The 26728-nt window shown below is 41.6% G+C and overlaps 1 protein-coding gene across 7 annotated transcripts in view; it reads left to right on the forward strand.

Moving 5' to 3' along the window:
* Positions 1-826: 826 nt before the first annotated feature.
* KIDINS220 (kinase D interacting substrate 220) overlaps positions 827-26728 on the forward strand; it is a 158134-nt gene continuing 132232 nt past the window's right edge. For 2 of the 7 annotated variants that reach the window (XM_030555468.1, XM_030555471.1), the window contains exons 1-4: positions 837-1065; positions 20223-20370; positions 23846-23944; positions 25531-25629. In XM_030555468.1, the coding sequence (XP_030411328.1) occupies positions 20263-20370; positions 23846-23944; positions 25531-25629 (306 nt within the window). In that variant the 5' untranslated portion in view covers positions 837-1065; positions 20223-20262. Of the gene's footprint in view, positions 1066-7046; positions 7167-20222; positions 20371-23845; positions 23945-25530; positions 25630-26728 lie in introns of all 7 variants that reach the window. The other 5 variants (XM_030555467.1, XM_030555473.1, XM_030555466.1 and 2 more) reach the window with 5 other exon arrangements.

Below are 26728 nucleotides of genomic sequence, written 5' to 3' on the forward strand. Positions count from 1 at the left end.
TTTCAAGAATCATGACCTGGCATTGATGCTCTTCAGCACTCGGAGCTAGTTATCTTGCCTTTGTTTGTGAACTCTTAGGTGCACCTCACTTCTCAGATGGCCACTGGTAGCTGAAAGCTCAGAAATAACAATTGCTTTTGCTCTTAAACTGAATTCGAACTCATTTAAATGTATTCAGAATGAGGAGCATCTCCCTTGTGAACTTAAATTGCTGAGCTGAGCACGACGACTGCAGCTTTCTTTTCTAGTTATTTAAAAATAAAAAGAAGTATTCAGGGCTGCATTTATACCTGCTCAGCTGCGGGGGCTGCACAAACTGACTGGCTGTTTTCAGCTGGGCTGGAGATAAGATTGCAGTTGCAGTCTCTGCTGCAGGGACTCCACTAGCCCCAACCACCACGGTCAGAGGCGTAGGGTGACGAACCCGTTCGTTAAAATAACTTCTGACAATCATCACCCGACAGCAGAGTGGCGAGGGCTCGGTCTCCTGGGGCCCGCCAGCCGCCAGCACACACTCCCCTCGCGCATCTTACTAACCTCTCAGCAGCCAAACGAGGCGGTTCCTGGTGTCGGGACCGCTGAGGCCGGGAATATTTCGCAGCCGGGCCAGCCCCGCCGCTCTGCTCAGGGACCAGTGGCCGGAGCCCGCAGGGTGCAGCCTGAGGCCAGCATTGGCGCTGGAGCAGAGCCCGGGCCAGGGCTCCGCTGGGCAGATTTCTCCGCCGAGGGATGCTGAGGCGGAGTCAGTGGAAGGGGGAATTACTCGGAGAAGGGGAGGCTGCTGGGATCCCGCTGGGATTCGAACCCCGCCCCTCTGGCTCCGAGACCGGGCTAGTCCCCGCCCCTTCTGTGCCCGGGGCTAAGGCGACGGGCGGGCGCACGTGACCAGCTCCGAGGTGGGGGGCAAGGAGGAGGCAAGATGGCCGCTGCCTCTGCCGCTGTGTGTAGGTGAAGAGCCCTTGGAGCTGCCACCGCCCGCGGACCGGAGCCAACCGCCGCCGCCTCGGCAGAATCTCCCGGGACCGGAGAGGCCGCTGGCGGGGGCCGGGCCCCGCCGGCTCAGGGGTAAGTAGCGGGGGAGCGCGGAGCTGTCATACAAAGGACGCGACGGAGCCGCCTTGACCCCTCGGCGGCGGCTGCCTGCTCTGTCCTGGCTGGGGCTGGACACTGCCGAGACCGCGGGCGGGGGTAAGGTCCGGGCCCGTGCGCCATCCTCTGCCCGGGGGCGCGCAGCTCTTGGCTGCCTGGGCTGGGCTGGGCGGTGGTGAGGCTGTGCGGGGAGAGGCGCCGCCCGCCTGCTCTGTCCCTCCAGCTCCCGCAGCCGCGCTCGGCGCTGGGGGATCGTGTGTGTAGGGCAGAGCAGGGCGCTTCCTGGGCCCATGAAAGGGCCTGTCCGTGGGCCGTTTACACCCCTCCCCCTGTGCGGTGAGTGGTCATTTACACCCCTCCATCCCCCCCCCCCGCAGAGAATTGTCATATAGACCTTTCCCTCCGCTGGGCATTTTCATTTACACCCCTCCACCCCCCCCCATGCAGATAATTATCATCTATACCTTTCCCTCCCCCGCTGGGCATTTTCATTTACACCGCTCCTCCTGTGCAGTGAGTGGTCATTTACACCCCTCCATCCCCCCCCATGCAGAGAATTGTCATATAGACCTTTCCCTCCGCTGGGCGTTTTCATTTACACCCCTCCACCCCCCCCATGCAGATAATTATCATCTATACCTTTCCCTCCCCCGCTGGGCATTTTCATTTACACCGCTTCCCCTGTGCAGTGAGTGGTCATTTACACCCCTCCATCACCCCATGCAGAGAATTCATATATACCGTTGCCTTTCCTCTCCCTGATGGGCATTTTCATTTACACCCCTCCACCATACGCACTCGCCCATGCACAAGCACAAATTTAATGAACAGCCCATGGGATTCTACAAACATGAACAAGCTCGGCTGTCAGCTACACTAGAACATCTGTCTTCTAATGTGTTTTTTTTTCTTTATTATTGATAATGTGGAAAGACAAACGTGGTCTTGATGCAGATTATAACTCTCTTGTCAAACCTGCTTACCCATGCTAGTAATAAAACTCAAATTGAACTCCTTTATGCCATGTTGCAAAAATTAGAACAATAAAACAAACAGCAGGTGGAAAGACAGTATAGCAAGGGGAAAGGGAATTGCTCTTCAAATCCAAAAGGTATATAAAAAAGTAAAAGTAATTATTGATTTACTAGGTAGATGCTTTTTAAATGTCTAAAATATATTTGAGAGTCAAGGTGGGTGAGGTAGTATCTTTTACTGGGCGAGCTTCAAGACCGTTAACATCTATTAGGTTAATAACGTGTTTACATTATAGAGACTGTCATTTGAAGGACCCATTGAAGTGAATTCATAGATTATAGCACAGGGGTGAGCAAACTATGGTCCCTCAGGGCTTTGGATCTGGCCCATGGGATTGCCATCCCTGTGGCGCCATGGGCCCTGTGCCACTCCCAGAAGCGGCTGGCACCATGTCCTTGCGGCCCCTGGGGGTTGGAGGGCCAAGGGTTCCGTGCGTTGCCCTTGCCTGCAGGCACTGCTCCATGGGAACGGGGAGCCTTGGCCAATGGGAGCTTTGGGGGAGGTACCTGCAGGCGAGGGCAGCCTGCGAAGCCCTCTGCCCCTGCCTCCCCCAAGGGCTATAGGGATGTGGTGCCAGAGCAGCACAGGGCCAGGGCAGGCAGGGAGCTGCTGCCACCCTGGAGCTGCTCCAGGTAAGTGGCGCTGGGCTGGATTCCACACCCTGAACCCCCCTTGCATCCCAACCCCCTGCCCTGAGCCCCCTCCAGCACCGCTCCTGCACCTCAACTCCATGCCCAGAGCCTCTTCATACACCCGTACCCTCCTCCGCCCCAACCCCTTGCCCTGAGCCAACCAGATGTGGCCCTCGGGCCAAAAAGTTTGCCCGTCCCTGTTATAGCATATATATGAAATGCTATAATCTAACACATTTTCTGTTTTTCAACTTGTTAGTAATATAAATATGAGAAATTAAGAAGTCTCTGGATTTGAAATCTCATTAAATGATAAAAGGAAATGAGCTAAGAGTAAACATGTAAAGATGGGAAACTGACAGTCTCTGCTGCAAGGAGTTAGTCTAAATGATAGATAGCACAAGATCCAAAACAAAACAGCTAAATAGGAAAGTCATGATTTTTACATAAGAACTGCCAAATTGGGTCAGACCAAAGGTCAGTCTAGCCCAGTATCCTATCTTCTGACAGTGGCCAATGCCAGGTGCCCCAGAGGGGATTAACAGAAGAGATAATCATCAAGTTATCCATCCTGTGTCGCCCATTCCCAGCTTTTGGCAAATAGAGGCTAAGGACACCATCCCTGCCCATCTTGGCCAGTAGCCATTGATGGACTTATACTCCATGAATGTATCTAGTTCTTTTTTGAACCCTGCTGTAGTCTTGGCCTTCACAGCATCCTCTGGCAAGGAGTTCCACATGTTGACTGTGCATTGTGTGAAAAATACTTCCTTTTGTTTATTTTATACTTGCTGCCTATTCGTTTCATTTGGTGACCCCTAGTTCTTGTGTTATGAGAAGGAGTAAATAATACTTTCTTATTTACTTTTTCCATGCCAATCATAATTTTATAGACCTCTATCATATCCCCCCTACGTCGTCTCTTTCCGAAGCTGAAAAGTCCCAGTCTTAAAAATCTCTCCTCATACGGCAGCCATTCCATACCCCTAATCATTTTTGTTGCCCTTTTCTGAACCTTTTCCAAGCCCAACATATCTTTTTTGAGATGGGGCGACCACATCTGCACGAGTATTCAAGATGTGGGCATGCTATGGATTTATATAGAGATAATACAATATTTTCTGTCTTATTATCTATGCCTTTCTTAATGATTCCCAACATTCTGTTAGCTTTTTTGACTGCCGTGGCACATTGAGTGGATGTTTTCAGTGAACTATTCACAATGACTCCAAGATCTCTATCTTGAGTGGTAACAGCTAATTTAGACCCCGTCATTTTATATGTAGAGTTGGGATTGTTTTCCCATGTGCATTTATCAACATAGAATTTCATCTGCCATTTTGTTGCACAGTCATTGAGTTTTGTGAGATCCTTTTGTAGCTCTTTGGAATCTGCTTGGGGCTTAACTATCTTGAGTAGTTTTGTATCATCTGCAAATTATGCCACCTCACTGTTTACCCCTTTTTCCAGATCATTAATGAATATGTTGAATAGGACTGGTTCAAGTACAGCCCTCTCTGGGATGCTACTACGTATCTCTCTCCATTCTGAAAACAGGCCATTTATTCCTACCCTTTGTTTCCTATCTAACCAGTTACCAATCCACAGGAGGACCTTCCCTCTTATCCCATGACAGCTTACTTTGCTTAAGAGCCTTTGGTGAGGGATGTTGTCAAAGGCTTTCTGAAAATCTAAGTACACTATATCTTGAACATGATATAGAAAAGCATGTTGTCAGCAAGAAATAATGTGATAAGAACATTATTAAGCAGGCTTATTTTCTGGCCCACAGTTTAGTTCCACTTGGTCCTAAGGTGACACAGAACGGATTATTCTTTCTTACTACGGTCATTTGAGATAGTTCACATTGGTACTTTTGTTTGCTTTGAAGCGTTTTATTTTTCTTTAAAAGAATTGTTTGAAACAGAAAATTACATATTATAGTAGTAATTACCATTATTTTATTATGTAAAAGTTTTCAGTGTATTATAGGAAATAGGAAGTGCAATATTTTACTAAAATACCAATGTATTGGATCAATCACTTGTCGTTCATCCACCAATATTTAAATTCTATCTTAAGAGTGCAAGATTTTTCTGGCAAGATTTATGCTTTATAAACTCTTGTCACATACTATTCATGGGTCTATTATCTGCTAGATGTTTTATTTTCTTTTAATGTTTGCTCTTTTTATTAAGCAGGGAAGTTAGACTTACAAGATAGCAATCACCGCTTTTTAGCCTTTGCTTAAAATATGTACTGCATTTGCTTTGTTCCAGTCTTTTGATATCTTTCCAATTCTCAGTGACTCTTCAGAAATTTTTTGGCTCTGATATATAGTTTTTATAAAGGCTGTCTTATTTCTCCTTATTCCTTAACCAACCAAAAAGTTTAATGGTGACCAGATATGTAACACAATTACCATTAACAGCCTGGGGGAAAGAACACAAGCCGGAATAGTGAAAGAACAGGTTTAAGACTATTTAGATGAGTTGGATGTGTTCAAATTGGAAGGTCCTTATAAAATTCATTCTGAGTACTTAAGGTACTGAGGCGATCTTGGAACTATAAGCAATTATCTTTGAAAACTCCTGGCAGAGGATGAGTGGCGTCCCAGAAGACTGAAGAAGGGCAAATATAGTACCTATATTTAAAAAGAACAAAGAGGATCTGAGGAATTATAAACTTGTCAGCCTAACTTCAATGCCTGGAAAGTTACTGGAACAAATTATTAATCAGTGTGTAAGCACCTAGAGGTTAACGGGTTTATAAGGAATAGTCAGCATGGATTTGTCAAGAACAAATTATGCCAAACCAATCTAATATTCTTCTTTGACTGGGTTCCTGGCCTAATGGGTAGGGGGGAAACAGTAAACATGTTGCATCTTAATTTTTTTAAGGCTTTTCACACAATCACATATGACATTCCCATAACTAAGAAACTAGGAAAATGTGGTCTAGGTGAAATTACTGTTAAGGTGGGGGAAAGACTGTACCCAAAGAGTAGTTATCAAGAGTAGTTTGCTGTCAAACTGGAAGGGCATGTCTGGTGGAGTAACACAGGGGGCAGTCTTTGGTCCAGTACTAGTCAATATTTTCATTAATGACTTGGATAATGGAGAGTATTTGTGATGACACCAAACTGGGAAAGGTTGCAAGCACTGTGGAGGACAAGATTAGAATTCAAAATGATCTTGACAAATTGGAGAATTGATTTGAAATCAACAAGATGAAATTCAATAAGGACAAGTACAAATTACCACACTTCAGGAAGAAGAAAAAAAAAATCAAATGCACAACTACAAAGTGGAGAAGAACTGACGAGGTGGCAGTGCTGCTGAAAAGGACCTGCGGGTTATAATGGATCACAACTTGAATACATCAATGTGATGCAGTTTTTTTTTTTGTTTTTTTTTTTTTTTTTTAAACAAGCTAATATGATTCTGGGGTGTATTAACAGGACTGTTGTATGTAAGACATGAGAGGCAATTGTTCCATGATCCTTGTCCTTGGTGTGGCCTCAGCTGGAGTACTGTGTTCAGTCATGGGCATCACACTTTAGGAAAGTTGTGGACAAAATCGAGAGTCCAGAGGAGAGTGACAAAAATCATAACCTTTTCTCATAGGTAAAGTTGTTTAAATCTTCAAACAGACATGCAAACACTGGGCACGTTCAGTTTTGAGAAGCAAAAATTGAAGGGAGACCTAGTAAAAATTTTCAGATATACGAAGATCTTTTATAAAGAGAAGAGTGATTAATTGTCCTCTTTGTCCACTGAAGGTTAGACAAGAAGTACTGGGCTTAATCTGCAGCAAGAGAGTGTTGAGTGGGGGGTTGAGGGAGAAGATTTGAATCCAAGTCAAGTGGTGTTGCCCAGCAGTGAGAGTATGGGACTGGCAGTAGGGGAACCCGGGCCCTGCCTGCTCCACCAGGTTCCAACCCAGGACCCTGTGGCCGACAGGTCACATATGTGGCCTTGGGGTGGATGCCACATGCCTACTCCCTGGGTCACTTCCTACCTGTTTCTGAGGGGTTTCTCCCTGATGGTGATCCAGAGACTCTTCTACTTCAGTCACTGAATTGTTGGCAGAATGTCTTGGGGTTGATATCCATGTAAACTAAAATGGCTGCATTTACTGTAATGTAATCCAGTGCCTTTATGCAATGTAGGCCCCTGTAGACAGCTTGGATGAATGGGGTTATGAGGGTGGACCAATGTTCCTGCAGCTAGCATGCCACTATGACTATCTGCTCAAAGATGACCAAGAACACTTCTTGGTTGTCCCCAGGAGCCCATTTTTGAGAGCCTGTTGGGCTGCCTGATGGGTGAAGGACATTACCTGAGGGTCCTGACGCCATGGCATTAGATGCAGCCCCAGGGTGCAGAGCGTTGCTGCCTGCTGAATTAGGTATGGCTGTAGTTCCTGCTGCTTTGCCACCAGCTCTTGGAGTAGCTGCTGCTGCTGTTGGGTTGCTTGCTGTTGCTGGTGGGCAGTGGCTGACCCTGCTGTTGCTGGACTGCCTTCTGTTGGCTCTCTCCTTGGACCGATATGCTGGTACATCTGCTGCCCATCTAACAGGACTGGGCTGGTGCCTGCATTCTCCACCAGTTGTCACCAGGAGTGGGGTGGGGAGAGGAAGGGATTACGTCAGCGTCCAGTGGCATCGGGCTGCAGTGAGAGTCTGTGGGTAGGGAAACCCAGACCTGTCCTGCCTCATCAGGTTCCACCCAGGGCCCTGTGATTGGTACATTGGATATGTGACCTGGGGGCAGATGCCACAAGCCTGCTCCCTGAGTCACTTCCTACCTGTTGCCGGGGGGTTCCCCTGACAGTGATCTAGGGGCCCACTGTTCCTGATCTCCATGGGGTGGCTCAGCAACAGGGTCTGGTCTGGGTGGTGTGGAGCTCCTCCGGCCTCTCTGCAGGAGCGTACAGTTCAGGACTGCTCTCTTATTCTGCCTGGCTTTGTGGCTTCCCTTGTGAACATGCCCAGCACGTGCAGCTGGGTAGGGCCTTCTGGGCCCAGAGTTCCTCTTTAATCCTTGGTTCCCCAATGTGGGCGTATACACTCCATAACATGGATATGTCGGTTAGATATAAGGAAAAATTTACTTAATATAAGAGTAGTTGAGCTCTGAAATAGGTTTACACAGGAGGTTGTGAAATTCCTGTTGTTGTAGGTTTTTAGGAACAGATTGGAAAAACCCCGGTCAGGGATGGTCTAGGTTTACTCAGTATAGCCTCAGTGCAGACAGCAGGATTTGATCACTTCTGAAGTTCCTTTTAGCCCTCCATTTTTCTCTGATGCTATTATTGTAAAATATGGAATGATAGGGAATTGTAATCACTTTTGGCGCAATTCTACCACCCTTATTTATGTTCACTAGTATGTTACTTTGCAAACAGTTATATGGAAATAATTGAAAGTATTTGTGCAGCGAAGTGCTCCTCTGTGTAAGTAAAGGTGGCACAATCTAACTTTTACAGTTAAGACTAGAACTGAAAGAATCTTCAGTGCAGATTTTTCATAATTGATGATAGCAGCTTATTAACAAAATACAATAGAATAGTATCTAGTAGGTTGAAGTTTGTTAGGATGTAAGGTTTGCTAACTACTGATTCTTATTAACATTCTCCTGTAATAAAATACCACACATAAATGTGATTATATTGTGTCCCAATATCTAATTTTCAGTTTTAAATTCAGATTTGTGAGAATACAACTTTTGTTTTTTCAGCATTCGTTCAGATACTGCATTTAGATATTTATGTACGCCTACTTTGTAGCAGATTTTTTTTATTCTGCAGCAAGCACTGTCTTCCTCTGTGTTGCCATTTCACATCTTTTTGCAGGTAACTGAAAAAGGCATCTGCCTCTGTCAGCAGTGGAGGAGAGGGGAGGTGGTTTCTGTAATAGAGACAGAAGAAAAAAATATATTAGGGAGAACAAAATGAAAACATTTCACAGTATGTGATCTCTCTTAGATTTAAATTTTTAAGAAACTAAATTGGTGTTTAACTTTATGACCTATTCATTAAAAAAAAAAAAAGTTTACCAAGTAATGCAACAGTTTACTGTCTGAGTTGCCTAGTCTAATTTTAAACATTCACCTACTGAGAGAGGCAAAACTCATCTGTGATTTAAAAACATGAGAGATCTATGAGACAGTATATTGAGTGACTGCAAAGGTTAACATGAAATAGCATTTTTTTCCCTGTACGGAATTTGAAACTGTTGTAAGTAGGATTGTGAGAGTAAATAGAAGCTTACAGGTTTTGTTTGTCAGGACCTGGTCAGCTAGCTTTAGGAGCTCTTGCAGTTTAGACTGACTGACTAAATTTTTGGTAAATCAGCAAATCATTGCAATTTTTACTGATATAATAATCTCTTCTGAAGCTCAGGAAATGTGAACTTTACAAAAACAGGTTAATCTTTGCCCATATATCAAGACCTTTCCATTCCTTATCTAACCCCTCAGTGTTCTTAGTCTCCTCACCCTCACTGGGGTGTGTTAAGGTGTGATCTGATGTCTCAGGCTTTTATAGTCCCAGGATGTTCAGAGGTTTCCATAAATGGAGAAGTTTGAAATTATGGCAAGGAGCAGATTCCCTTATTTTGAATTGACTCCTCAGCTACTTAGGTTCTTTTGCTCTTCTGGTTAGGAAGGAGGTCCTAGGGCTAATTCCTGGTTCACTTGTCCAAGTGGCGATTGCCTTCCCAATATGTTCCTGGTTTACTTCATGGAAGCACTTGTATGGACCTTGAAAACCCTACACCAGTGCCTCTTTAATGTGCGCCTCAAGAAATAATGCACATATTGTAATTAATTATGCAGTTAAAGGAGTGTGTACATAATAGAGGCACCCAAGAGGGACTTAAAAATAAGTGGACATGTTCCTCCCTGAAGTGACTGTTGGAGTGATTGTCAAGTGTGTGTTTTTTCCCTTTAAAAACTGTAGGAAATAAAATGCAAAAAAAGTTAATGAAATATTGAGATGTCCTAGATAAACAGTAAAAAGTAAAAGTTAAGGTTTCTGTTTCTATTGCAATTGTCTTGGTCATGTTGAATTGATGACCAATTTCTATTTTTTCTTCTTTAAATATGTAGCTAAATACAACATCTTGGTCAAATATTTGCTTGACAGTGAACCTGCTTTTGTGGGTTTGTGTCAGGTATGTTATGTATGTTGCAACCCTTACTGTTTCACAGCTAAGGGTGTGTCTACACAGTGAACATTAAAGCATGCTGCTTTATAAAACCACCTCTGTGAAGGGAATAATTCCCAGTGCTGTAGTGCTATCTACACTGCCACTTTACAGCGCTGAGACTTTCTTCACTTAGGAGTATGTTTTTTCATACCCCTAAGCGAAGAACGTTTCAGTGCTATAACTGGCAGTGTAGACAAGGACGTTTGGGACGTTTTACATATGTATTATTTTTCTAGGTTTTTAATGTATAAGTGAGGGATTCGGGACTGGGCGAGTGAGGATGAACCTGTATAAGGGTACAAGTACAACTGCTAATATAACAGAGTTTACTAACAGGCAGCTGGACTATGCTTTCTCTGTTGTAGGATACATTCTGACAAAGAAGTGTAGTTTGTGGTGGAAACTTTGTAGGCATCCTGGCTCAGTCAGTCAGATTTGTGTTCATAGCGCATAAATTTTCAGTTACGATGTATAATTGCTAAAAATTACCCTAAATCTAAATTAAAAAAAAATTACCCTTTATAGCATATCAGGATCCACCTTTCTAACAATTTTTGTATAGACAGACTATATGTTTCTTGAAAATGTCAGTCAACAATGAAAAGTAGTACTGCTATGGACAAATTTCTGCCAGAGCCTAGTGTCAAATACCAGTGGATTGATTTGAATCAACAAGCAGGAAGTCTTCATTTAAATCATTGATTTTAATCTTGTTTTGCATTTGTACTTTTAAATTATTTTTCTTAAGAAAGGATCATTCTCACTGGTAAATGTTGGTGGTATGTTTTGCTAATCAGGAGGATGTACTATATTTATATACATTTATATAAGCAGTTATACAGCTTAACATACTTCTTTTAGACTCTTAATTCAATTTTCACAATTTTTATTATGTTAGAAAATGATGGACAACACATCCTGTTTACTTAGAGAATGATCTGTTTTTTACTTGTGGTTTGTGTCAAGCTGCATTTGAATGGATATTGAAATTTAAATAAAAAATGCACAAAGAGCATTTTAATTTTTGTATTAAATAAAACTACATTAAATATGCTGGATGCATAAGAAAAAGTTTATCAAAACCTGTTTTACATTTAAAAGTTTTATTACACAAAGGAAATATTATCTGTACTTATTGTGTCTAATTGAATGGATTAACTGTTTCTGGTCGTCATGTTCTTCAAGATTTTAGAACTAGTCAAGCTCATCCGCTCACCTAATTATTGTTCATAGACCGAAAGAGGAAAACAAGCTTTCCCGCTTTTTCAGCTGACATTTGGTTTCTCAACTCTGAATGAACTAATTGAATCAACTGAAATAATTTCAAAATATTTTCTCTGTACCTGTGGAAGAAGCTACTGAAGTCAAAATTAATTTGGTACTTCAACAAACTCTCCACAGGTTCAATGGTTTGACTTTCTATAAAACTTTGATATCACAAATTAACTGCTTGAATAATAAGATTAGGCCTTAACATAGGGTTGTCATAATTTCAAATTTAACAGTAAGTAGATTTATTTTAAAAAAGAAAAATAAACATTTTTGATTTAATTAAATTTTTGTATTAACAAAACTTGATCTCCGACTTTTAGCGCTAACAGGAATTTGTTGCATTTTGAGTCCAATTTAGAACGCAATCCTAATTTATGGAGTTGCAACTGGGTGCCTCCATATTTTCTTCATAGAGTCCCCAATCAGGAGGATCACTGCGCCATTTCAGTAGTTTACTGTACAGATGTTGATGGATCGCCTGTCTCAAAGAACTTGCATGAAAAAATGGCTAAACAAGGAGGAAGAACAATTTAGAAATTCGGCTTTATTATACTTTCAGGGTTTTATTCCTAAAAGGAGAGAGTCTTAATTTTAAGGAGGTAATTATTTTATGTCAGTGACATGTGGGAGCCCTAAACACAGTTTTACTGTGCTGTTAAGAAATGGTTTATTTCATGGTGCTTAGCATTTCAAAAAGTAAAACTTCAAAGTGCATTTAACATAACAGATTTGCTAAGCCACTGTTGAAATTTTTTCCCCTGAGGAGTGCAAAATCAGTTATTTTGCTATTTCTTGGATTAATTGATATCTGAGGGATAAAAATCTACATTAAATCAGAATGTCAACCAGTTGAATAATTTACAAGGCTGTGCACTTGTCTACAGTGCAACAGGTCTGTCTTTGCACTTTTGAAATGTGGAAGTTAGTGACATTAAGGGAAGAATCTCTCTTTCATTAGGGAGGCATGCTGAATACTGTTTTCTCTCAGACTCCCTGTAGAATTGCTGTCTGAGAATTTGCTGATAAAATGTTGACCACAAATACGTAGTGTAATTTATTCTGGAAACAGTCATCATTTTCTGCTAATAAATTTTATTTATTGCACTTTTTTTGGTGTAGAAATATTTGTTCCTCTTGTGGAATGTTTTCAAGAAAATGCCAGAATAAAAATATGTAGAAAATGACGGAATAGAAGACTAATCTGCAGATTTTAAAAAAAAAAAAAGTAGGTTTATTGGAATTACAAAATACAATTTTAAGTTTTTAATATTAACTGAAACTGAGAAGTTTTGTGTTTGTAGTGCCTATTGTCGCAATGGTTGAATAAATGTTAATGTGGCAATGTTAAGCCCAGATACAGCAAGATTCTTAACCCTTGTTTAACTTTAAGCATGTGAATATTCCATTTAGTATGGAATTAAGTACCTTGTGAATTGGCGCTCTGGTGCTAAAAACGGTGGATAGAAGTAATGTTTTATTTAGGTCTAGTCTACACTGTGGCAGTGCTTTAATGTGGCTTGTGTAGTCATGGCAGAGCGCTGGGAGAGAGTCCTCCATGGCGGGCGGGAAGCACTGGGAGGGAGGGGGAAGAGCAGAAATGTGGTGCTCACGGAGGAGGAGGCTGTGAGGAGGGGGTGGGGGGAGCTTGGCTGCTGGTAGGTGCGGAACACCTGCTAGTTTTTCCCTGTGGGTGCTCTAGCCCCGGAGCACCCACGGAGTTGATGCCTATGGCTTGAGTGTTTTTTTTTTTTTTCTTCCCACACTCCTGAGTGAGAAAGTTGCAGCGCTGTAAAGTGCCAGTATAGACAAGCCCTAATTCTGTTCATGCCTTTTGTTTGTTTTTGTTTGGAGGGGTTATCAGACCCCTTTATATCTTGGCCACATAATAGCATGCTCAGGATGTGAACTTTAGAATGTCCGTTTTGTTCCTCTTTGTGATGCATTGTGGCAGATGACTACTCATCCATAGTCTCTTATGGGATGGAAAAAACTCATATTTCTGCTTTTCTTCTGTGACTGTCATGGCAACAAAGTGACAAAAGCTGGTAGGAATCACTGCAGAAATGACTGAAGCAGGGACTGTTGCACTGGGAAAAGGGAGGAGGGGAAAATGGGCCCCAACCAGGGCTACCCCAACACAGTCCATACCCAGAACTGTGCAGAGGAGACGGTCCTTTCCCAAGCACTAGGAACCAACCTGCTCGCTGGCCTTGAGGAAAGAAACTGCAGGCCCAAGCCAGCCAAAAACTAGCTGATAGGAGCAGCTAAAGCGGGGATTCCCATAAACTGATCTCAAGAGAAATTTCTGAAGCTTTGACCAGACTTACTCTGTTCTGTGCTGATTAACTGTTTGCTCCAACTCCCACCTGCCCCTTCTAAAAGTTTCTTAATATCAGCCTTACTCCACACCTACCCCTCTTGCCCTTCTCTTCTCCCCTGCCCTGTCTTGCTCATCACCTTCACTTTCATTTTAGCTTACTCTTTCCTAACTATCCCTAACATGGAGGTTCTCAACCTTTTTCTTTCTGCCCCCCTTTGCTCTCCCTGCAACATGCTATAACAACTCCACAGCCTACCTGTACCACAGTAACTGGTTTTCTGCATATAAATACCAAGGCAAGCATTGGGGGTAGCAAGCAGGCAATTGCCTCGGGCTCCATGCCACATGGGTCCCTGTGAAGTTACATTGCTCAAGCTTTGGCTTCAGCCCAGGGTGGCAGGGCTCAGGGCTCTGGGCTTCAGTTCCATGCAGTGGGGCTTTCACTTTCTACCCTAGGCTCCAGCGAGTCTAATGCTGGCCCTGCTTGGCGGCCCCATAAGGGGCCTCAGACACTTGGTTGAGAACCACTGCCCCAGCACACTGCCTCCACAAGTGAAACTAACAGGATATTTACCATCATCACATTGTTCACTGTGCTTGTATATTATACTCCTTTCACATATTCTCTGTCTGATATGTTTATTTAGATAGTCCCTGCCCCAAAGTACACCTCTACCCCGATATAACGCGACCCAATATAACACAAATTCGGATGTAACGCAGTAAAGCAGCGCTCCAGGGGGGCAGGGCTGCGGTGGATCAAAACAAGTTTGATGTAACGCAGTTTCACCTGTAATGCGGTAAGACTTTTTGCCTCCCGAGGACAGTGTTGTATTGGGGTAGAGGTGTATGTACAATCTACTTTCATGCTTATACAGAGCCTAGCCCATTATTATAATAATGGATGCTTATATACGAATTGCCCTGTTTCTCTGGAACTGATTGTAATTTTAAAATAATTTCTGTTGGAATTATTAATTATAAATTTTTAATATTAATATGGGAGACCACCAGACACCAGTTTAAGCCTAAATTCCTTTATTAAGTCTAAAGACAAAATAGTGCTTTAAATAATTGCTCCAGACAGCCTAAAAATAAGCAGTCACTACATCCACTCTCAAAGTATTCATAAGCATGTGATCAGTATACTCATGAATTAGCCAGACCTAGGAAAACTGTCTCATCCTGGTGTGCTCCATCATGATAAGGTAGGGTCTGACAAAGAACTCAAACCTTCATAACAAGAGTTATGTCCTTTAGCAAACAATTGGCATAGCCAATTACCACTTTAGCTAACAAACCAATTTGAGACAGTTCCCCCATCTTTATTTCCAGTTTTAATTTAGGTAACATTTACAACCTCCTTTTGCCCTAAGGTCTTTTCTCATCTCTTCTGCTGACAAACACCTTTTTATTTATTTTTTATTTTATTTTTTTTCAGACCTGGTTTCAGTTAGGATTTATTTTTAAGATAACACTGGTATGTGGTGTAGGAAGGTCCATGTTGGCTCCTTTTAAGACATTCTTAGTTTTAAATAAGAAAACATCTGTAGTCACCCCTATTGGTCAAAATGAGGCCACCTTTTTAGAAATTCCCCATATCTCATTAGTTATTCTTTTAACCAGACATCTTCCCTACTTCATTCCTTCTGCCTTTATAACTCATTATTTTCAAGACTTTCCTTGTACTTGCTAGTCAGGGTCTTTCTTTACAGCACACAAATTTCCTTAACCAAACTCAAGCTAATTCTAATTCTTTAATTTTGTATTTATCCTAAATGACCTTTCATATTGTCATTAAATCATGACTTTCAGATGGAGAATTAAAGTATAGAGAGATTAAGTGACTAGCCTAAAGTCATGCAGCCTGTGGAAGAGCTGTAAATTGAACCCAGATCTTTTCCTAGTCCACTACCTGAATCACAAGATCATCCTCATTGTTGTGGATGAGGACAGCAGTATAAAATGAATCCATCAAGTTTTGAGATCGTTCTGCCTTTTCTGTGATTGTATAGAGATGTTTGAATAGAATATTTGCCGTGCTTCATTAGATGCTGGGCTGCCTGGGCAAAGTTTTTGGTCTCCGTGCTGACTACAGGAAATTATACCCTTCTGGGTATCGCATGACTTTCTGTCACTGAGAAATTGCTGTTTATCTGTTATGTACATTGTATGTGCAGCATGTATGGGTGACGATGCCAAAAGAGTTGGCACTAACCTAATTAATGAGGTAAGACAGAATCAGTGTAGGGCAGGTAGCATTGATTTGCATTGCCATAATTACTGGATGTTATCAGCACAGCAGCCAAGCAGGATTGGGATGATAAATCTACCTGTCTCATTAAGGACATGAAGGGTTACATTTTAGCTGTGAGGAGATGTATGGTATGCAATTAGTAGGTGGAAATGGTATAGTTATAAACAGTAAGGCAGAAGCATTTTAATATTTCTGTTCTATTTTTGGGGACAAACAGATGAGATTGTTATCTTCCTCATATAATGAGACTTTATTTCCATTCCACTAGTATCTCTGGAGAATGTTAAACAGAAGCTACTAAAATTAGATATTCTCATATTGGCATGTACATGCATCCGACGAAGTGGGTACTCACCCATGAAAGCTCATGCTCCAAAACGTCTGTTAGTCTATAAGGTGCCACAGGACTCTTTGCTGCTTTTACAAATGTAAATGTGTACATCTAAGAATAAAAAATGTAGGTCATACTTCCAGGAGGGGGGCCTACCCTGGGAAGCAGTGGCTCTGGAAAAGATTTGGGGGTTGTGGTGGATAATAAGCCAAACATGAACTTCTAGTGTGACACGATGGCTAAAAGAGTTAATGTGATCCTTAGTTGCATAAACGGGAGGATCTCAAGTAGGAATAGAGAGGTTAGTTGATCTCAATATTTAGCATTGATGCAACTGCCACTGCAATCTACAATTCAAAAAGATGTCGATAAATTGGAGAGGTTGGTTGAGAGAAGAGCCACAAGAATGATCATTAAAGGATTAGAAAACAGTCCTTACGGCAATAAACTCAAAGAGCTCAATCTGTTTAGCTTAACATTCTACAAATATATTAGAAGCAAGAGGAAGACCAAGGACAGGGTAGGCCTGTTACTCAGTGAGACGGGAAAAAACAATAACAGAAAATGTGGAAATGGCAGAGGTGCTTAATGACTTTGTTTCAGTTTTCACCAAGAAGGTTGGTGATGAGTGGACATCTAACATAGTGGACACTAGTGAAAATGAGGATCAGAGGGTAAAAATAAGGAAAAAACAGTTAAAAATTACTTAAGCAAGTTAGATGTCTTCAAGTCACCAGGCCTGATGAAATGCATCCTAGAATACCTAGAATCAAGAAGCTGACTGAGGAGATATATTAGCCATTAGCAATTATCTTTGAAAAGTTGTGGAAGATGGGAGAGATTCGGAAGACTGGAAAAGGGCAAATATAGTGCCAATCTATAAGAAGGGAAATAAAGACAACCCAGGGAATTACAGACCAGTCATCTTAACTTCTGTACCTGGAAAGATAATCGGAGCAAATAATAAAACAATCAATTTGCAAACATCTAGAAGATAATAAAGTGATAAGTAACAGTCAGCATGGATTTGTCAAGAACAAATTGTGTCAAACCAACCTGATAGCTTTCTTTGACAGGGTAACAAGTCTTGCCCACAGGGGGAAGCAGTAGATGTGGTACATCTTGACTTTAGTAAGGCTTTTGATACTGTTTCACATGATCTTCTCATATACAAACTAGGGAAATACAACCTATGGAGCTACTATAAGGTAGGTGCATAACTGATTGGAAAATCATTCCCAGAGAGTAGTTATCAGTGGCTCACAGTCATGCTGGAAGGGCATAACAAGTGGGGTCCCACAGGAATTGGTTCTGTTCAATGTCTTCATCAATAATTTAGATAATGGCATAGAGAGTACACTTATTGTCTACAAACTTTATACCAAGCTGGAAGGGATTGCTAGTGCTTTGGAGAATAGCATTAAAATTCAAAATGATCTGGACAACTGGAGATATTTACTGAAGTAAATAGGATTAAATTCTACAAGGACAAATGCAAAGTACTCCACTTAGGAAGGAACAGTCAGTTGCACACACATAAAATGGGAAATGAGTGCCTAGGAAGGAGTACTGCGGAAAGGGATCTAGGGGTCATAGTCAGTGTTCCCTATAATTTTTCCCACCCATGTGTGGAGTGAATTTTGTTATATGCACCAATATGGAGGTGATCTCTTGAGGGCTCTTCTAGTCCTATGATTCTATGAACATAGAGAAGATTAAGGGATGACTTGTACCTGCAAAGGAACAAGTATTTATTAATGGGCTCTTCAATCTATTAGAGATTAGTATAACACAATCCAGTTGCTGGAAGTTGAATCTAGACAAATTCAGGATGGATATAAGTCATAAATTTTTGATGGTGAGAATAATTGACCATTGGAATAATTTACCAAGGGTCATGGTGGATTTTCCATCACTGACCATTTTAAAATCAGTGTTGGATATTTTTCTAAAAGAGATGCGCTACGAATTATTTTGGGGAAGGTCTATCTCCTGTGTTATAGAGGAGGTGAGACTGGATGATGACAGTGGTCCCTTCTGATCTTGGAATCTGTGCATCTATTGGGGCAGAACTCTTAAAAATAACTGAAATAATTGGAGTTTGGTATATAGTTTGTGGCCAACAGTGCTGCAATTGAGTTCCTATATATTAAGAAATATGCAATACAGGTAATACCTTTTAGGGGAACGAGGACATTTGGGTGATCCATAGTCCAGTCATATACTGTACATCAGAGGTCAGCAACCTTTCAGAAGTAGTGTGCCAAATTCACTGTAATATAAGGTTTTGCGTGCCAGTAATACATTTTAACATTTGTAGAAGATCTCTCTCTCTATGTCTATATTAAATAAATAAACTATTGTTGTATTTCAAGTAAATAAGGTTTTTAAAAGTATTTAAGAAGCTTCATTTAAAATAAAATTACAATGCAGATCTTATCAATTTAGTGTGATCCTTGTCTGGGGTTCCAGCCACCAGCCTTGCTCAGCCCGGTGATGGGCTGAGTGGCTCAGTCTGCTGCCAATCTGCGATGCCGGCAGCATTCAGCCTGCTGCCGGTCTGGGGTTCCGGCTGCCAGCCCCTTGCTAGTTGGGGTCCCAGCTGATGGCCCCGCTCACCCTCGTGCCGGCCTGAGTGAGCAGAACCCCAGACTGGTAGCGGGCTGAGGGGGGCCAGCGGCCGGGATCCTGGCTGGCAGGAGCTGTCGGACAGAACCTCAGACCGGCAGCAGGCTGAGCGGAGCTGGTGGCTGGAACCACAGACAAGGATTCCAGGCCCTGCTCAGCCCACTGCCGGTCTGGGCTGAGCGGGGCTGGTGGCGGGCTGAGCAGGGCCAGTAGCGGGCTGAGCGGCTCAGTCTCTGCTGGTATGACCTCTGGAAGTGAATGGTCTTCTATGCTTATTTAATCCTCATCTTCTGTATGAAGACTGCCAACAAAGATGTCAGTTGTAATAGTGGGTTTTTAAATTTACAATATGTCAATTTATGACTGGATTTAAACCACCAGTTCTCTTCCCACAGCTCTGTTTGTGATAAGTATCAAGTTTCATATTTAGTTAAATTAAGCATCAGGATTTGTGATATTTCAGGAAGGCATTTCCTCAGAACTTTGAAACATGAAATTGTGACTGTAAAATGTTAGCACACTAAATGTAATATGACTAAATCTAAAATTCTCAGAAGCACCTAAGGCTCATTGACAGTCAATGGGGCTTATACACTTACAAGCCTATTTCCTTTGTTAAATTTTGATTTAGGTTCTTTTGAAAATTTTACCCTTATTACCTTTATTTGTTGCAAGTGTAACAGACAACTGTTACATTTTGCTCATTTTGTATGATGTTTGATGTTGACTGAGCGGCTCAGTCTGCTGCCAGTCTGAGGTCCCGGCTGCTGGCACCACTCAGCCTGCTGACAGCCTGGGGTTCTGCTCACCCAGGCTGGAAGGAGGCTGAGCGGGGCCAGTGGCTGGGACCCTGACTGGCAAGGGGCTGGCAGCTGGAACCCCAGACTAGCAGCAGGCTAAGTGCTGCTGGCACACTAGACTGGCAGCAGACTGAGCCACTCAGCCCGCTGCCGGCTGAGTGAATGGAACCCCAGGCTGGTAGCGGGCTGAGTGGCTCAGCCCACCGCTGCTCTACTGCCAGCTAGGGTCTCGGCCGCTGGCCTGCTCAGCCCACTGCCAACCTGAGGTTCCCTGGGGGTCCGCTGGCTAGCAGCGGGCGCTGAGTGGGGCCAGCGGCCAGGACCCCAGAGCAGCGGTGGGCTGAGCCACTCAGCCCGCCGCCGCATGCCATCAGAAATGGGCCGTAGGTTGCCGACCCCTGCTGCACATATATAAAGTGTGAAAGAATATTGTCTGTTTCCTTCAGAACCTGTTTTTCCTGCACAATGCTAAGAATAGGGTAAACCCTCCAAATTTCAAAGAATTGCAAAAGATTTAGCAACTCGGTCTTCATTGAGATGTTGAGTTAGAGTTGTTAGTCACGGAAATGTTTTATTGCTGAGAGTGGCAGATACTTATGTGTAAATCTGAATGCTTCTTTAATACTTTTTTTTTCTTAAATACAGGTATATACTGTTATAGAAGTACTTGAAGTACTATCTAAAAATGGCAAGTCTCATGACTCAGAGTCTTGTGACCTATGTAGAAGAGGAGAACGTTCCTGCTCTAAAAGCACTTCTTGAGAAGTGCAGAGATGTGGATGAAAGAAATGAGGTAAAATGAGTTTTTTGTTTTGTTTTTTCCAAAGATTTCTTGAATATTGTTACATGTTAATTGCAGGATGAATAACTGATGCGACATCACACTGCATATTTAATATGATGATAAATTCCTATCCATAAATTTCTTGTGGTCCTTTCCTTGTCCTTGAGTCGTACTCTCAGCTCTTATTTCCATTTTGTTGTGCTCACTGAGGTAAGAAACATAACAGCCATATTGTGGCCTATCTATCTTGGGGACACCACTACCCCGATATAACATGGTCGTGGGGAGCCAAAAATCCCTACCACATTATAAGTGAAACGCCATTGTATCGGGATAGGAATGGCAGGGCTGCAGTGGTGATTTAAAGAGCCTGGGGCTCCAGCCGCGGGGAATCCCAGGCCTTTTAAATCGCTGGCAGAGCCCTGGTGCCGCAGCCTTGGGGTGGCAGCAGCAGGGATCAAGAGGTGATCTAAAGGTCCCAGGGCTGGAGCCTCGGACCCTTTAAAGCACTGCCCAAGCCCCGCTGCTGCAGTCCCGGGGTAGCGGCAGCAGGGCTCCGGCAGTGACTTAAAGGGCTCTGGACTCCCAGCAACATCCGGAACCCTGGACCCTTTAAAGCACCACTGGAGCCCCCCTGGTACCACACTATGTGCGAATCTGTGTTATATCGTGTCGCGTTATTGCGAGGTAGTGGTGTATTTAAATGGCTTCCATTGACATAGTATCTGACTACCTCACAATCTTTCAGTATATTTCTTCTTACAACACCTCTGTGAGGTAGGAAAATAACTTTATCCTCATTTTACATATGGGGAATTGATGCACAAAGAAACTAATGGTTGTGTGACATTCCCCAGAGTGCAGCCTGGACTGCTGTGTCCCCTTAGCTCTCCAGCCTGTAATGCCTTTTACATTGCTTTGCTGGTAAACAGCAAACCACTCCAGGCTCTGCCCACTCACAGCCACCAGTGTGAAAAGTCACACACAGCTGAATACATGAATGCTCTCCCAGCCATCCATGAATAATACATAGGGTGACACCTGCATATTTCCAGCCTTGCACCAGTGGCATAGCCAGGTAGAGGGAAAACCGCTGCAGCGCTTTTACTAACGGGGCGGTGAAGCTTCAGTGCTGCCGAAGACACCCGGAACTAGTGAAGGACCCGCTGCTCAAGTGCTGCTGAAGACCTGGAGCGCTGCCTTGTCAGTAAAAGTGCCTCAGTGGATGGCGCCTTTTATTTACCACTCCAGGGTGAGTAAAATTAAAAAGGCGCCACTTATGCTCGGTAGGGGAGCGGCCCCTGCCCCTCTTTCCCCCTCGCTATGCTACTGCCTTGCACCCAGAAATGTGTGTCTTAAGGCTATTCCACACTGGCAGTGCTGAAGCACTTTAATGTGGCTTGTGTAGTCATGGCAGAGCACTGGGAGAAAGCTCTCCCAGCAGTCTAAAAAACCCCATCCCCACGAGAGGCTGAACAACAAATAGAACTGAGTGGATTTTTAGGCTCTAAAGTTTTACATTGTTTTGTTTTTGAGTTCAGTCATATAACAAAAAAAAAAATCAACATTTGTAAGTTGTAATTTCAAAATGCACTACTGTCTTGGATAAAAAAATACTATGTCTTTTTATCATTTTTACAGTGCAAATATCTAGTAATATAAAGTGAGTACTGTCAGCTTTGTATACTGTGTTGGAATTGAAATAAATATATTTTAAATGTAGAAAAAAATCCAAAATATTTAATACATTTCAGTTGGTATTCTATTGTTTAACAGTGTGACTAAACTGTGATTAATCGTGATTTTTTTTTTTAATCATGATCAATTTTTTGGAGTTAATTGCATGAGTTAACTGCGATTAATTGAGAGCCCTAAAAATAAGTTTTATTACTGAAAGACATTAAGATAGCACCATACACTTACTTGGCATTTTACAGATATACAGTCATGTTTTCGTCTCAGAATAACTACAGTTTATTATGCTGTAAGATATGCCGCATAGTGCAAAATGTATTTCCGTGATAATTATTTATAATGAAAGTATCTGGAAAAATGTAATTAAAACTAATTTAAGGAAAATGCCTGCGACAGCAGAAATCTCTCCTGGATGAGTCAATCTATTTCCATCGTTCATTGTACCAAAAGCAGAATAAAGGACTGATAAAATATATTCCATAATTAAGCAGTCAGCAGCAAGCAATTAGTCACCTTAACTAACGCCAGTGTAATCCGATAAGGTGATTCAGCTTGTTAGTAGTTTACATTTTCAGGAAAGTTACTGATGTACTAGTTAGAATGACATGGCTGTTATAGGCAGGCATTCAGTGCATATTACTAAAGCTGAGGGAATTTGGACGCTGTTCTTTGCATCTTTAAGGGAAGCAATAATCCATTCAGATGTAGGGTAACTTCCATCTTGAAGATGGAGCAGGGTGGGAGGAGGGTAGGGAGAAATCCATTGTCTCAAACTGGCCAGCTGTAGGCATTTTCAGACAAATTCTCTTATTTGTAAACTCACCGTAACCTTGAGTGTATCAAATTCTCTCTTCCCTTCTCCCAAAGTCTGTTCTTCCTCACAATCAGAAGTTATCTTCTACGATGCCATAATGGATGGTGGAGAAAACATCATACAGGACAGCCCTTGTATAGACTCTCTCATAGATAACGTGACTTATGGATTGGGAGAGGCTGCCAAAGGTGGTGTCTAGCAGCAAGCAACGTCATCTGGGATCGTTCTTTTGCACCTCCGGCTAGGAGAGATGCCTCTTGGAGAAAAGTGTCTCCACAGAAGGGAGTCAGCTTTGTATCAGATTTTTATTATCATCCATGAAGGCTTGATTCTGCAAGATGCTAAACACTCTCCAGTCCTGTTTGTTTCAGTGAGAGGAGACTGCCTAGTACCTTGCAGGATAAGATTAATAGACTCTGTGTTGCTCAGTTGTCTGGTACAATGACAAACGTATTTTCTGTGTTCAGAAAATAATAAATGTATAACTGAACTATGTTCTCTGGACTTCCAAAAGAAATTTCAGTATGGACTTTTGTTGCTCTGCAGATACCAATTCGTTGGTTGGACTATGATCTTTCTAACTGTATAGCCAAGCTTCTTCAGTAAGGAGGAAAAAAACTCTGGATCTCCAGATGTGTTAGGTGGATAAATGAGTTGTGGACTGGTATGCTTTTAGTGTATTGCAATTATTTTCTAAAAGCCACTCTTTGAAACCACTGTTACTATGTGGACTACTGTATGGAAAGATTTAATACTGTCTTGCCATTTCTTTTTTCACTGTCTTTTTTTTCATGTTGTTTGAATGTTACATTTTATCAGTATTTCTTATACTAAATCAAAGCATAAATTATAAGAACAGTACTTGAAATTCCTTTATAGATGATGGTACTTCACTGGTGGTGTATATAACTATGAGATTTTAGAAATATATCAACTTGTCTAAGTAGTTCTATTGTAACTATCATTTGATTACAGAATGGTCAGACTCCATTGATGTTGGCTGCTGAGCAAGGCAATTTAGAAATTGTCCAAGAATTGCTCAAGAAAGGAGCTAACTGCAACCTGGAAGATGCAGTAAGTATTGTCATTTTCTTTTTCCAAGATGGTTCCTTAACTAGCACTAATGTGTCTGGCTCTAAAATATCATGTAGTTCTGCTTCAGGTCTGTTAAATGAAGCACCTCTGTGGCTGATTTTGGATCAATTATAATGGTAAAATAGTTAACATTTTGCCACTGTAACTGATCCACATGGAAGCACTCTTAGGTGCTAGTCCCTTCTTTGTAGCAGCACAGAACAGCAGTGTATAGCTATTGGTCATGAAGCATTACAAAGCAGTCTGCATCCTGGCATTTACATATTTAAACTGATGGCTCCATGAAAGTTTGTGTATTTGGGAATATAGTACAGTTTGTTTAATGAAGCATCTTTCATGCTGCATCCCATCTTTTTTTTACAAAGCTACAGTAAAGAATCAATTACAGAGTTGCATAATAGCAGAGGGGAAAGAAATCACAAGGCACAGAGGAGGAAGATGTGCTTAGCTGAATTTTGAAAAAAGATGCAGAATGGATAAGTAGAGAGATAAAAGGCAGCTTATTCAATATGGGAGGAGCAACAGTGGAGAGAGAGCTCTTACATCAGCCGTAGCAAGTTTGCATGAGAGGAGTAGCAAAAGAAGCAGGCAGGCTAAAGGATGATTTAAAGACAAGGTGAGAAATTTTGAACGGAATCCTGAAATGAATAGGGAGCCAGTTAGGTTTATTGATGATAGGAATGATGTCATTAAGCTGCTTTAAACCTGTTAGAAGCTATGCAGAATACTGCTGCTAGTTAAAGTTTGGGTTGCAGTAGAGATGAGTAGCAATAGTTAAGGTGAAAGATGAATGGAAATAATAATTGCATCAGAGGTGTGGCGCAGAGGCAGTTGTATACAAAGTGTTGTGGAGTTGGTGACAGGAAGATTTTACAAATATAAATATGAAAGGAGAGAGTTCAGGGTCAAAGATGTTTTCAAGTTCTAGACAAAGGAGAGGTGAATGGAAGAATTGTGTGGATTCTCTTTCCCTGCTGCTGATGAGAATGAAAACTCCTTAGACCTATGTATGCAGATTCTAGGAAGCTGAAATGTTTTAGCATTGAAGGCTGCATTGGGGTAAGAGAATGAAGATGGAAAAAAAACATAGATTTTTAGTTACACAGAAGAGAGTTATTCCCGTGCTTTGGTCATGGAAAACCTCAGACGTATAAACTTGTGATGGGGGAATCTGAGCATGCTGGTTGTTAATTTTGTTAAAGTAAGTATTGATACAGATTTGAGTTTAAGCCATCTTTATCTTCTTGGCTTATTAGTCAGTATGATGAAGGCTCTCATTTGAAAAAAACACTTCACAGTTACATTAAATCTCACATTATATTGATTTCCTAACACATACTCTCAATTTCACAGTGGGTGTATACTGTCATTAGTTGAATAAATCAAGACATTATAAACATGAATTTGTACTTTATACTAAAAATCTATACTTGATAGCTCTAAGGGAACCACTGTATGCTGAGACTAGTAACTTGGTATGTAAAACCTTCATATTGTGTCCTCTGTAAATATCACTAATTGAATTTAAAAAAACCCTGCATCTTTCAACTTTTTTCTTACTGTAGGATAACTGGACAGCTCTTATTTCGGCAGCTAAAGAAGGTTATGTAGACATTGTAGAAGCGCTGCTTAACTGTAATGTAAATTTGGAGCACCGGGATATGGTATGATCTTTTTTTTTCTAGTTTTAAACTGGAATAGTTATGCTAATAGGGACATAGTTGGAGTTGATTTTCCAACTATAAAAAAAAATTGAAGATCTATTGTTCGAGTGCTTTAAAATGTAAAGAAGTTCTGCGTTGAAATGTTTGTCTAATGATGGAAAAGAACATACCTTTTCTAAGGTGATTTTTCTTTTTCTGTACATTAGAATTTCTTCTAGAATTTAAACTAAAATACTGTAATTGTTTGTGAAATATAAACTGTATTATGCTTGAGACTTTCATGCTGCAGGAATCTCAGATCTTGAAAGTTTTAACAATTTTATTTAAAAAAGTTAATTATATTTAATCTTTGCAAATATAAAGTAGGGAGGGACAAAGTAACAAACACTCTGCTGGTTGATTTTTGTCAGCTGGGTGGAGAATGAATCCTGAAGGATCAATTTAAATTCCTCCAGCAAGTTCAGTTTAGTTTAGAGGCTCGATTATCTGGGCGGTTGCATGTATAACTGATAGGGTAGTCTCCTTATGTGGCATATGTTAGGGATAATTAATCTCAGTAAATTGCAAAGTCCAACTCTTGAAATTCTTAGGATTCTGGGGATTGATTTTGCTGGGGGAGGTAGCTAAAGAGAAAAATACTTCTTCTTCTTCAGTAAAATAAATGTTAATACAGTTGCTCTGGTTAGGGATAAAACTATTTACAGTAACTCCTCACTTAACCTCCTAGTTATGTTCTTGAAAAATGCAACTTTAAGCAAAATGTTAAATAAATCCAATTTCCCCATAAGAATTAATGTAAATGGGGGTGGTAGGTTCCAGGAATTTTTTTTTTTGCCAGACAAAAAACATTATATACATACACAGTATAATACAGGAGTAGGCAACCTATGGCACGGGTGCCAAAGGCGGCACGTGAGCTGGTTTTTAGTGGCACTCACACTGCCCAGGTCCTACCCACCATTCCGGGGGCTCTGCGTTTTAATTTAATTTTAAATGAAGCTTCTTAAACATTTTTAAAACCTTATTTACTTTACATACAACAGTAGTTTAGTTATATATTATAGACTTATAGAAAGACACCTTCTAAAAAACATTACAA

Source organism: Gopherus evgoodei, chromosome 3 (assembly GCF_007399415.2).
Source record: "Gopherus evgoodei ecotype Sinaloan lineage chromosome 3, rGopEvg1_v1.p, whole genome shotgun sequence".
Classification (NCBI taxonomy): domain Eukaryota; kingdom Metazoa; phylum Chordata; order Testudines; family Testudinidae; genus Gopherus; species Gopherus evgoodei.